At 39.6% G+C, this 12,883-nt stretch overlaps 1 protein-coding gene across 3 annotated transcripts in view; it reads left to right on the top strand.

Moving 5' to 3' along the window:
• The window catches only part of IFT81 (intraflagellar transport 81), a 60,770-nt gene extending 48,164 nt beyond the window's left edge, over nt 1-12,606 (top strand). For all 3 annotated transcript variants that reach the window (XM_074972606.1, XM_074972605.1, XM_074972607.1), the window contains exons 14-19: nt 799-888; nt 2,609-2,695; nt 4,821-4,892; nt 4,990-5,075; nt 9,080-9,125; nt 10,143-12,606. In XM_074972606.1, the coding sequence (XP_074828707.1) occupies nt 799-888; nt 2,609-2,695; nt 4,821-4,892; nt 4,990-5,075; nt 9,080-9,125; nt 10,143-10,325 (564 nt within the window). In that variant the 3' untranslated portion in view covers nt 10,326-12,606. The remainder of the gene's footprint in view (nt 1-798; nt 889-2,608; nt 2,696-4,820; nt 4,893-4,989; nt 5,076-9,079; nt 9,126-10,142) is intronic.
• Nucleotides 12,607-12,883: the final 277 nt, after the last annotated feature.

Genomic DNA, 12,883 nt, shown 5'->3' with positions numbered 1-12,883 from the left:
TGCGTCTCGTGAAGAGGCTCTCTGTCGATGGAAGAGCACTCTCCTATCAGCATAATTACTCCACCTCCAGGAGAGGCGGAAGCTATGTCGGCAGGAGAGCGTCTCGTGCCAGTGTGGACAGCACTTAGGTCGCTGTAATTTGCATCGCTCACAGGGGGGTGTCTTTCTCACACCCCTGAGCAATGTAAGTTAAATCGACTTACACGGTAGTGTTGATCTGTCCTTAGAGAGAGACGACTAAATTTGGTGTAAATATGTGTAATTTTGTATCTATCCTGATGAAGAACATTATAAAATATCAGTAAAAGATTTGATACTCATATTTATTTGTAGCTATTCTTTTTGTGCCCACCTTACAGATCAGTATATGCAAGTAATGTTAGAAGCTGACTAGAACTTTTTGCATTTTTTCAGTTCTTGTCAGGGTTTGACAGGCCATACACCTGAGCTAAAAAAGTTCAGAGACCTTTATTCACAGTAACTTCCAGTCTAAGCAAGGTATTAGGTTGCATAATCAGCAGGGTAGAATTCATCCATATACAGAATAAACAGGCAATTCAAACCATGAGAGCAGAGCTGCAGTAGATTGTGATGGTACCCCTATTATAAAATATACTATGTTTCTTAATTATCATTTGCCTATCATTTATTTTACATAATATATGATTCAGTCTCCTTTCTTCACATCTCATAGCTGTTTTTTCCCCATATCTTTCCCTTCCTTTGCCCTCCCATTCTTAATACTCTCACTGTTTTACTAATAGCATATTCATGTAGTGCCTTTTCTTCATATATCAGGTAAAAAAACTGAATGCTATGGTGGCAGATAAGAAGTCAAGTTTAGCTCCAATTATCAAAGAATTGAGACAGTTGCGGCAGAACTGCCAGGTTAGTAAAAATTTTTAGGAATATATTGTGTAATAGACATTAGTGAACTGTCTGTGCAGTGGGACAAATTTTCAGAAATCACCTCTAAATTTTGCTTTGCAGTTTTGCCCATGAATTCAGGGCAAAACCTGCTTTACTCCAGTTTTATACCACTATAACTGTGTTTGGTTTCAGTAGAGTTACAGCAGCATAAAACTGGTATCACAAGTGGCAAATCAGGTCTGTAGATAAGTCTGTCTGTAAACTGCCATTCAGAAGTTTGTGTCCAAAACTGATTGCATGTGCAGATTTAGAGGCTGAGTTGAGGCCCCTATGAAAATTTAAGGCAATATGCATGTTACTTAAGTTTTATTCTTAGTTGTTGGAATCCAAAGAGCTGGATCCTCTGGTGGTACAAGTCTATATTGTCTTGTGGACATAGGTGCTGGAACTAGAGGTGTGGGGGGCGTGCTGCAGCACCCCCTGACTTGAAGTGGCTTCCATTATATACAGGGTTTACAATTTGGTTCAATGGCTCTCAACTCCCCCACTATACAAATTTTCCAGGACCCCTGCTTGTGGATTTAAACAATTTAATTGTAAACCTTGGGGATTTTCCCCCCAGAAAATAGAATGATTTTAATGACAAATAACACTGTCGTGTTAGTTACATGAGAGCCTTCCTTACAGCTGTATGGAAGGCAAAAACCACAAATATACATGATTTACAAACCTCTGCTACCTAATACAAGACCACAGTCAACTTGGAGGAAAGCTAGAAGATGTAGAATAGGTAAACTGTGGTGAAACTCTGATTGAGAAAAGCAATTTGCAACATGAAGTGGCCAAAGGGGTCTGGAACTCTTAAAAATCAACAATATAGCCATATTTTTCGGCTGAGGCTTTTTCCCTCACAATAGTAGTTCCTATGGTGACGATAACATCACGACAAAACAAAACATCATAATTAAGCAGTAACACACCGGAACCATCTCGTGTTCCAATCCTTGAAGATGGCAATTTTATCCATTGGCTTTAGAAAGTTACAGGGCTATGGGGGAAAAAAAAAGTCATCCAGATCCTTAGCTGGTGTAAACTGGCCCACTCCCAATAAAGTCAATGGAGCTCTGCCCCTTTTTTACCAGCTGAGGATTTGGACACATTCTTTTTGTAATTCATTTGAAAACATGTGTCTGCAAATACAGGATAACTAAATGGGATTTAGTAACAATATGTACTCTTTGTAGGGGAAAGTACGATAACTTTTATTGTTTGCTAAAAAGTTTTAATGCAACATCAATTTTTTTCTTTCTTTCTGTAAAGGCCAACCTATTCTTGTTTTATAATGTAAATAAATGTGGACAAAATTGTTTTTACATGGAACATAATTAATCATCTAAACTATCTTGTAAGCTTAATGTTTAAAGAGCAAGTAAAACCTTTGACACAATGTGAACAAATTAGAAATTGAATCCACCATGTTAAAGACTTTGGATATAAATATAAAAAGGAAACTTGTATGTTATGCTGTAGTTTATATTACTGATCCTCCAATATGCAGGGCTAGAAATGATATCCTTGTAATGATACGCGTATGTCTGCTTGGTTTATGTAAGTCGCTCTCAGTGTGCCAATAGCTGCAGTCGAAGTGTGAGATTGACAAGAACTTACATTGCTTAGGTGCCTTATGTTACTAGACTCAAGTTTTCATTTACACGACCTTTTGCCCTTTTCACACCAGGAGTTAACCCAAGAATGTGATGAAAAAAAAGTCCAGTATGACAGCTGTGCAGCAGGTTTAGAAAGTAATCGCTCCACACTTGAACAGGTAAGATTGTTCTTACTGTATATTTACAAACTCTATGAAGCATATAATTCATTATGGGATAAATTCCCCCGACCCTGCCTCTGGAGAGGAAGGATGGCCCAGTGAGTGGGGCACTGGTGGGATGTGGGAGACCGAGGCTCAATTTCCTGCATTGCCACAGACTTCTTGTGTGACTTTGGGAAAGTCACCGAGCCTCTCAATACTTCAATTCCTCATCTATAAAATGGGGGTCCCAGAGAGGAGATGGGGATTGGAGGGATAAAACTGCCCATTGAAATGTCACAGAATGATGCCCCTGTAACTGTTTCGGTCATGGGATACCCCCCCACCCCGTTTTCTCGACAAGGAAGGCCCCAGTGCACACAGGTTGGGAGTGACTTGACATCCCCAACTATGTATTTCCAGCTCCACGCATCCTGAGCTGCCTAGGGCTAGCTGGAGTTGTACAGATCTCTTGTTTGAGCACAACAAATGCACTGAGTGGGTCTTCCAGGCCCATCCAATGGAATCTTGTCCTGACCAGCAAAATTCTTTTTGCAAAAGATGCATCTGCCAGAATCCCTGCTCACTCATGTAGCACCTGCTAGGATAGCATTTGGCTGTTGGAATGTTAATGAGTTATTACCAAGAGACATCTTCAAATGTTTATGTAACTAGAATGCCATTTTCACTAAATTAGCAAAACAAAACCAATGGTTAATGGATAAATTTAATGAAGTGTTAATCAGTTGCTATCCAGAGGCATACAGAGTAATTGTTTTCCCTGAGAATTTTAAAAATGCTTATACAAAGTGCCCATTTGCATATTGGACAGATTACAGACAGTACTTTTTATAAATATACAAACATATACTTGTATGTCTAAGTGCTTGTCTACACCTAAAATGCTACAGCAGCACAGCTGCTCCACTATAGTGCTTCAGTGCAGACACTACCTACTTTGATGGGAGGAGTTCTCCCATCGGCGTAGGTAATCCGCCTCACCAAGAAGCAGTCGCTAGGTCGACGGAAAAATTCTTCTGTCAGCCTAGCACTGTCTGCCCTGGGGGATTAAATCAGTATAGCTACCTCTCTCAGGGGTGTGGATTTTTCACATCCCTGAGAGATGTACCTTTACTGATGTAAAATCCTAGTGCAGACCAGGCTGAAAACAGGGATTGTATACACACAGGTTTTGAACTGCTTTAACTATATCAATTTAGAAACGGATGTAGTTAAATCCATGCAATCCCCTAGTGTGTATGCAGATATACTAGTATAAATATATATATATAGTGTGTGTGTGTGTGTGTGTGTGTATATATATATATATATATATATATATATATATATATATATATAGTATAAATATCCTTATATTGGTCTAGTTTCTGGATACCAACCCTAACGGTTTTGTCTAGACTTGAATTTTAAGTCCTATTCTAACATGTTAATTGATTGTCAATTAACAAGTTAGCTAACATGATTGTACCTTCTGATGTAGACCTTTCACAAATGTGTTCCAGGACACAAACACTTATGACATGAATAAGAACTAGGATTTGAGTCCTGGAACACATTTGTGAAGTGTCTATTAGAAATTATGATCGTGTTAGTTAAACATGTTAACTGGTAATCGATTAACATGTGTTAGAACATGCCTGAAAATTCAAGTCTAGACAAAACACTAAGGGGCCAAAGGGTTTTTTTAATCCTTTCATTACCATTTTAAAAGGAGCTTTAATACTGGAAAACCCAAATGATTTAAACATTTAAGGAACTGAACAGTACGTAGTGATGTGCATTACCTTCATTTGCTGCAGCAGAATTTTAAGATCTTTTGGTTGAGAACTCTCTTAAATATAAAAGTGCTGAATGTCTCAGATTTAAATTGATGTAATCTTTATAGAATTCAAAAGATTTTGAGCCCAAAGCAGAGAACAATGCTTTGCACAATAAGCAAAGGGAATTCAATTACTAATTCACATGAAGGTAGGGGCCATTGACTGCAGTCAGAATTCTGCACACAAAATGATGGCAGGATGTTGCCCTAAACACTTCCAGTTGTACTTTGTACAATAACAGTCTGTCTGCTGGGGACTTTCAAGAATACTGCCTAATAAAATATATTGTTCTCATACTGCAGGAAGTAAAAGGGCTGCGTGAGGAGTGTATTCAGGAAGAAAGCTGCTATCATCATACTAACTGCATGAAAAAGGTAAGTCCACAAGAGAGAAGCCTAAACTTGCGTAGGTGAGAATATTTAAGTAGGAAAGATGGTATATGTCTAAAATATGCTGTGTATTTCTTTTTAGAATCTAGAAATACAACTTCAACGTGCTAAAGATGAGATGAAGACGTATGTTTCCCCAGATCCGCAAGACAGAAGAAAAGCAATTAGGTAAATGTTCTTGTCTGTCTCTTGTGTGTTAATTCAGAGGATTTTTATAAACCGAGCCTGAAGTTATAAATGTTTTCATTGGTATTTGAACTGGAAGAAGGAATTCACCATCTAAGCTTAAAAATACTATAATATTCAAAAAATAAATATCCTACATCTAAAAGATATTGTTGTATACCCAGTAGTTCTCTCAAACATACCAAAAATCTTTCCCTTTGCATTGGAGACTATAGGCCAGACAGTAACTTTTAACTCCAGGTTCCCATTGGAAATGGATGCAGAGATATCTTGCCGCAGCCAAGCCCAGGGAGGAAATATGGCTGAGTCAGACAGAGAGAGTCAGCCAAATTTCCTCCGGGGGTTCCTGAAAGTGCACACTGAAGCAGCAAATTTATCACCTTTTCAAGGGAGTACAGCATATGTTGTCCTCAGATCCTGACCAGCTCTTGCCAGTCTGATACAATAGCTAGCACTAGTATTGGTGCTTGAAAAGAGAAGTGCCTGTGCTCCATTGGAGAATTGTGTGTTGTTCCTTGTGCCCTCCTGATACCATCCACCCCAGCAGACACAAGTGGGTGCTACTGGAATATAAATATTTAATAATAATAACCAGTCACTTATGTGCAGAGAAGAACTCGAATGTTCTACAGAGGGGCTGTTATTAGAACACTAGAACTGAAACTGGGAATTGGTGTAGGAGAAAAGTGAGAGGGCTGAGTTGAGGGGGAAGAGAATTTAATGAATGTAATTTAAAAACACAAACCAACCTCCAAATGTCTCTCATCTCCTAATCTCTTTGTATGGTGTATCCCTTTCCACCACTCAGCTGCCCTTATTTTTTTAATAAGACTGGATGCTCTTTAGGGCAGAAACTGCATCTTTCACTGAGTATGGAAAGTGCACGGCACATGGCAAACACTACTGCCGTCTGTCAATAATGGTTTCATGGAATCAAGTAGCTGTGATTGGGCAAACAGAGGAGCAAGTAGGGGAAATGCGGGAATTGGAACATGGTGAGTGGAGTTATAGGATTCTGGGCATTGGGAGTAAGACTTGAGTGGAGCATTGCCACTTTTCCTGCTGTCACTGTTTTGCTGAACCTTTGATAAACATGAGAAAAGAAGCTAGATAAGGTGACAATTTCTCTGAAATTAGAAACATTTTATTTTGACCTTCTGTGAGTTCAGAAAGCATTCACATTTATAAGTATACTGAAGGTTTTGGTATGCAGATATTTACAAAATGCAAAATAGGGAGAGAAAATGAGTTTCTAGACCTCCTTTTAGAATGTGTATGTATTTTCACTGGGCACTGGAATGTAAACAGAGCTAAAATGAACCATAAATAGAACAGCACTTTCCTAGTAACGTATTGAACAAAAAAGTCTTAATTCTGACATTCTTTATTGGATATAAACGCTCTGTTCCATACAGTCAGTACTAAGGAATGTGCAAAGTTAATTTTGTTCTCTCAAAATAAAAGTTGGGTTTTTTTTCTAATTAAATTCATTCATTCCAGTCATCATTATAAATAGTAAAGGAAAAGGCTACCGTGAAAATGAGTTCTTATTTTTTATCATTGTTTTGCAATAAACAGCTTTACTTAAAACAATCAAACACATCCTGGGGCCAGGTCCTTAATTGTGCCTGAGTAACATCCAGTGAGCTTAATAGGAAGGAGGAGATTTTAGGTGGCTTTCCACTCTTTTGATCTGGTAGGACTAGCTAGGGCCAGTTTGGCTCCTTGCACAACTTAGAGCAGCCTCATGGGTGTTCTGACTTGCACACTATTTAGAATGGTTCTGAGTTGCCAGAGCACAATATGCTCCAGCCACACCCTCTCCGGCCACTAACACATCTACTCTGCTGAGAGAGCAGGAGCCAGGACCAGATGGCATGGAGCTCAAAGAATGTACTGTAGCTCAAAGATGGAGTAACCAATGGGGATGGGGAATGTATAGAAAAATCTACATCACAGCAGATTCATAGATACTAAGGTCAGAAGGGACCATTATGCTCATCTAGTCCGACCTCCTGCACAACGCAGGCCACAGAATCTCACCCACCCACTCCTGCGAAAAACCTCACCTATGTCTGAGCTATTGAAGTCCTCAAATCGTGGTTTAAAGACTTCAAGGAGCAGAGAATCTTCCAGCAAGTGACACGTGCCCCATGCTACAGTGGAAGGAGAAAAACCTCCAGAGCCTCTTCCAATCTGCCCTGGAGGAAAATTCCTTCCCGACCCCAAATATGGCGATCAGCTAAACCCTGAGCATATGGGCAAGATTCACCAGCCAGATACTACAGAAAATTCTTTCCTGGGTAACTCAGATCCCACCCCATCTAACATCCCATCACAGGCCATTAGGCCTATTTACCATGAATATTTAAAGATCAATTAATTACCAAAATCATGTTATCCCATCATACCATCTCCTCCATAAACTTATCGAGTTTAATCTTAAAGCCAGATAGATCTTTTGCCCCCACTGCTTCCCTTGGAAGGCTATTCCAAAACTTCAGTTCTCTGATGGTTAGAAACCTTCATCTAATTTCAAGTCTAAACTTCCCAATGGCCAGTTTATATCCATTTGTTCTTGTGTCCACATTGGTACTGAGCTTAAATAATTCCTCTCCCTCTCCGGTATTTATCCCCCTGATATATTTATAGAGAGCAATCATATCTCCCCTCAACCTTCTTTTGGTTAGGCTAAACAAGCCAAGCTCCTTGAGTCTCCTTTCATAAGACAGGTTTTCCATTCCTTGGATCATCCTAGTAGCCCTTCTCTGTACCTGTTCCAGTTTGAATTCATCCTTCTTAAACATGGGAGACCAGAACTGCACACAGTATTCCAGGTGAGGTCTCACCAGTGCCTTGTAGAACGGTACTAAAACCTCCTTATCCCTACTGGAAATACCTCTCCTAATGCATCCCAATATCCTCCACCCTTGCCTAATAATAGCCTACTAGCACAACCTGATGTGGTTTATTGATGTGTTTTATCCTTTTGGAAACTAGGATTTCCCATGCTGAGCAATTTTGAAAGTTCTTTAGAAATTTGAACCACTCTGTGTTTCATGAACTCTCAAACCCTCTGCAGCTAAGTGTACTTGTTACACACCGTCATACTTCATTCTTAAAAGAGAGCATGTTGTTTCTTAATATCTCACCTAAATTGGAAAAATATTTAAATAAGGGCATAACAGCATATCAGAATTTATTATTTGAATATCATCTCATGTATGTGAAACCTGACAGCATCAAGGGAATAGCTTCATCCACTGATGACAGCAACAGGCAAAGATTTTTAATATTGGATGTCAAGAGTTATGCTCCTACATCTATGTTTAGGCACCTAAATAAGAAGCCTGATTTTCAGAGGTGCTGAGCACCCAGCAGTTCCTATTGAAATCCATTGGAGCTGCAGGGTGCTCAGCATTTTTGAAAATCAAGCCACCAGTGTTAGGTTTTGTGAAACATGGGACCAAATACTGCTCATCTTAAACTCCTCAGTTTCCCCATTTGCTCCAGTGACACTATTCCCATAAGCGAAGCAGTCTGGATTTGGACATTGTATGGCATTTGTACAGAAGTATGACACTGAGCAGTCTCAGAATACTGGCAACTTTAATGCAGTATTAAAAAGGATCTCAACCATGCATTATTCGGGAGGGGCCATGCACTCAGACTTCACGTGGGGAACCCCAGAAATCAGACCTGCTCTGAAAGCTTAACAATGACCTTATCCATTCGTGAATAGCATTTTATGCCAGCTGCACAATTATGGGGGTCAAAGAAGTCCTGAAGCCTGATGATAAAGATATTTCTTCATCTCACTCTTTTGAGTTTCTTATTTAGGGGCCCTTAGATTTTGATGCTATCCCCACCCTGGCTACGTGTAAACTTTCTACCACTTTCCATTTTTTCCCCTCTTGTAGAGTTAATCTGTCTTATTACTTAGAACTAATTAAAATTATAACTCAATTATTATGTACCTTCTTTAGAGAACAATATACACGAATGATCCTTGAACAAGAAAACCTTGGGAAGGTAAGGATGAGTTTGGGTTTTTTCACTTGAACAAACATGTTGCAATTCATACTTTTATTTGGTTCAATGTTCAAAACTGTGTTAATCCTTTTAAAAAGCATACTGCAGAACACAGAGAAAACTCTATTCCTGTTAGCATCAGTAATGAATCCTCTGAAAAGATATCACACTTACCCTTCAGAGTTTGATTTCCTACAGAGCATAGTATGAGCTTCTTGTAAAAGATAGTCAAACAGCTTAACACAACAGCACATTCCCTGTAAACCATTTGGATAAGAAACTGAAACACAGATATAACAAACTGTGCCAGCTCAAATCTGAAGTTGTATATAAAGCAACCTGTTGAAGTCAATAAATTTTAGAGCTGTCAGTCTTATCTTTATAAAAGGCTAATGATATCTTCAATATAGTTGTGTTAACAAAATCATTGTTTATTCACATGTTTATTCACATGTGAAATTCAGGCTAGTGAAGGGCTTAGCCATACTATTTCAATCAAAATGTCCTCTTTTTCCTCTCTAGTTTTTCCTTTGAGTCAGTTTGTGAGTGAATTTTACAAGTTTGTGTCACTACAGTTGAGAATTAATTGCAGTTTCTCATGTAAAAGTTTAATTTCAGGATATATAACTTCATGATCAGAATACATTACACGCTGCAACTTGATATGCAAAATCTCAGTCTGGAAGTGAACTGATTTTTTAAAATAAACTTTTACAGAACAAATGGGACTCCCCACAGAGAAACTGGGAATACAGCAGGGTAAAGTTGCACTACATATAAAAAATGGGGTGTTCTTTTCAAGGAGCTGCAATAAAACTAACATCATGCAAGCCGCACACATCAAAGACTCTACAGAGAATGCTGCTTGTCCATTTACAAGGAATGTTTTCTAACTTAACTGAACATTAATAATGTTTCACGGGGAGAGGAAATGTTCTTTATTCACATTAGGCTATCTATGTAAGCTAACGTTTGTCATGTTGAACCTATCCAAAAATCTTTATTTGTTTATAACAGAAACTACGAGAGAAACAAAAAGCTGTGCGGGAAAGTCATGGACCAAATATGAAGCAAGCTAAAATGTGGCAGGATTTTGAGCAACTGATGGAGTGTAAGAGAGAGTGTTTTCTAAAGCAACAAAATCAAACTTCTGTTGGTCAAGTCATTCAGGAAGGTGGCGAGGATAGGCTGGTATTATGAATTTGTTTTGAATTCCTGCTTCTAACCTCGTCATTTCCTCAGATCATTCCATTGAATATTGCTTTGTTTTCTCAATGTTTCTACATAGGTTACTTTTAAATTATTTATTTTCAGTGGGTAATATAAGGTTGAAATTAACTCCCAAGCAGAGAGCCCTCTACATTATTCAAGTGCCAGGTTAATGACTTAAGTCATGTGGAGGGTCTTGTGTGAGCCCTCTGCACTGAGGTGAATTTCACTGTAAAGTCTATGGATCTTCCCAAAGAAACCAAGTGGAAGGAGTCCTTTCCCAAGGCCAGAGAAAGCTGGTAGAGCTGCTCTTCAGCTGCTACTGTAGCCCTAACGCTACATTTTTCAGAGGGAAGGATAGGAAGTTCTAGTCCACCCATGGCCCTCTCCTTCCTGTCTTGCCCCAGTTCATTCATTGGTAAGCATGGAGCCATTGCAGAACTGAGCTCCGTGCCACGCTAGAGGTGCACACACCCTGCACACTCCACTCCCAATCCCTCTATCTCCTTACACAATTGAAGTAAACTGATTGTGCTGCCAGAGGACCCTTCATTGGCACAAAGACAGAAGCAGGATTTGAGAACAATTCCTTGGATTCTGAGCTTCTTCCATTTTTTTCCCATTTTTTTTTCTTTTTAAATATGTGCTGTCTTCTAACTTTGCCCTGTGGTTGTCATGAAAACTTAAACTGGGGCCTAGTAAGAAATACAGGCCTAGGGTTTCCCCTGCACTGAGGCAGCTTTGTGCTGCTTTATTTATGCAAAGTGATTCTAAGTGATAGCTGCCCACAGGAGGATCATCCCAGTGCAGGGGCAGTCCTCCAGTGATGTAGATCTGGCCCAATTCTTCCTACATAATTTAGGGTATGGAAAGGTGTTTGTGGGCAAGACTTCCCTGCACCCTGACTAGTTGTCAGAATAGCCCCTGGAGGTCACTGACAGCCTTCAGACTGTTCTGAGCGACATCAGGAGATCCACCTGGTGCACAGCTGGCCCAGGATCAGAGAAGTGCAAAAAATGGCTTGAAACTCCCTCACCCCTCCTGATTTTTGCTGTGCACTCCTTGGCCAAACAGACAAGGGTCAGAGCTATAGAGTTATGTCATGAAGATCAACATTCTTACTGCTTTTCTTCCTTTCTTTTGGCCTATAGAAAAGCCATTTGGAGAATTCTATCCTGTTTGAAATAAAATTGACCTAATTTTTAATAGTACCTTCAGTGTTACTTTGGGTATAACAAGTATTTTAGCCTTCTCTGATATTTAACTATACAGCCACTTGCTGCTTTTTGTGTGAACCCCTTCCCTAATCTGCATTTGCGTTAAATATATTAAACAGAAATAGAAGAAAAATAAAATCTGGTGGCGATAGTGTCTTTATAAAAATTTCTTTAGTTGATGGAAGTAATTGAACAGTCATTATTAAAGGCAAGCAGCTTGCTGGGCCTTAAAGGAAAAAGGTGTTTGAAAAACTCAGATTCACTTCACAGAGTTATTTCTTTGGCAACAAAAAGTGTTTGCAGCCATGCTAAGAAAACAAAGCCTTCAAATCCCACACAACCCTAAGATTTGCCTGGAGACAGGGGTAAGTCCCATCTCATCCCCATGTGGGGCCCTGCCCCTTGGCTCCTCTTTCCCCTTCAGGATAGCTCAAGGGACTCTTTCTCCACAACTATACACTGACCTTCTCTCCAAGGACAGGTAGAAGCTGCAAAGGGTTAAGCAGCATTAACTCCTATGCAGGTTTTCACTGGATTTGGAGGGAAGCCTGCTGTGTAGGGGGTGGACCTTAGGTAGATTTACAGGCAGCTGGGAGAGTATGTCTCATTGCTACCATGTGCCTCTTCCACAATTTGAGTGCCCTACATGGCAAAAGAAGGATTGTCTCAAGGTTAAGGCACTGGACTGGAACTACATCAAACAATGTGCTAGGGGCAAGCTCAACAAAATGGCAGCAGACTGTGTGGTATGGGGAAACCCAGTTCCAGGAATATCTTTAGGTTCTTCTCTTGCTAGCCCAGTATTTATTAATTATTACTTATTTATTTACAGTGCTCTAGTGCCAAATGGAGCTGAAGAAAGTTATGGGAGTTACATACTTGGCCTTTTGAGGAAGGGTTATAGGCATCTTGTTGAATGCTTGTCATCAACAGTGGAATAGCATGGCCATCTAGACAGGAGATATATTAGGGGGAGCCTGGGATGATCTCCAGAAAAGGGGCATTTGGATTCCTTAGGGGTCATGTGCAGTGGTGAAGGAGAACACATGCTCCAAAGCCACAGAAAAGCGGGGAGGGGAGATGATGAGGGAGGGACATGCACATGAAACTAATACTTAACAAAATCCCAAACCCTAAAATCACATTGATTATTCACTAAATCATTTAGACATCTCTTTTTTATATGGCACTGCCAGTTGCACAGGAGTTATGCTTTGAAATCTATAGGAGTAATGTACAGTCCAACTGGATGTAATTTTTTTTCTGTTCAGTGTTACCCTGTAAGCAGAGTCTCTTTCTTTTTAAAAACAAGTTACTGGAAGTTGATTTAAG

Source organism: Natator depressus, chromosome 15 (assembly GCF_965152275.1).
Source record: "Natator depressus isolate rNatDep1 chromosome 15, rNatDep2.hap1, whole genome shotgun sequence".
NCBI lineage: Eukaryota > Metazoa > Chordata > Testudines > Cheloniidae > Natator > Natator depressus.
Note: the sequence above shows the minus strand (reverse complement) of the source record. Positions and strands in the feature narration are given on the sequence as shown.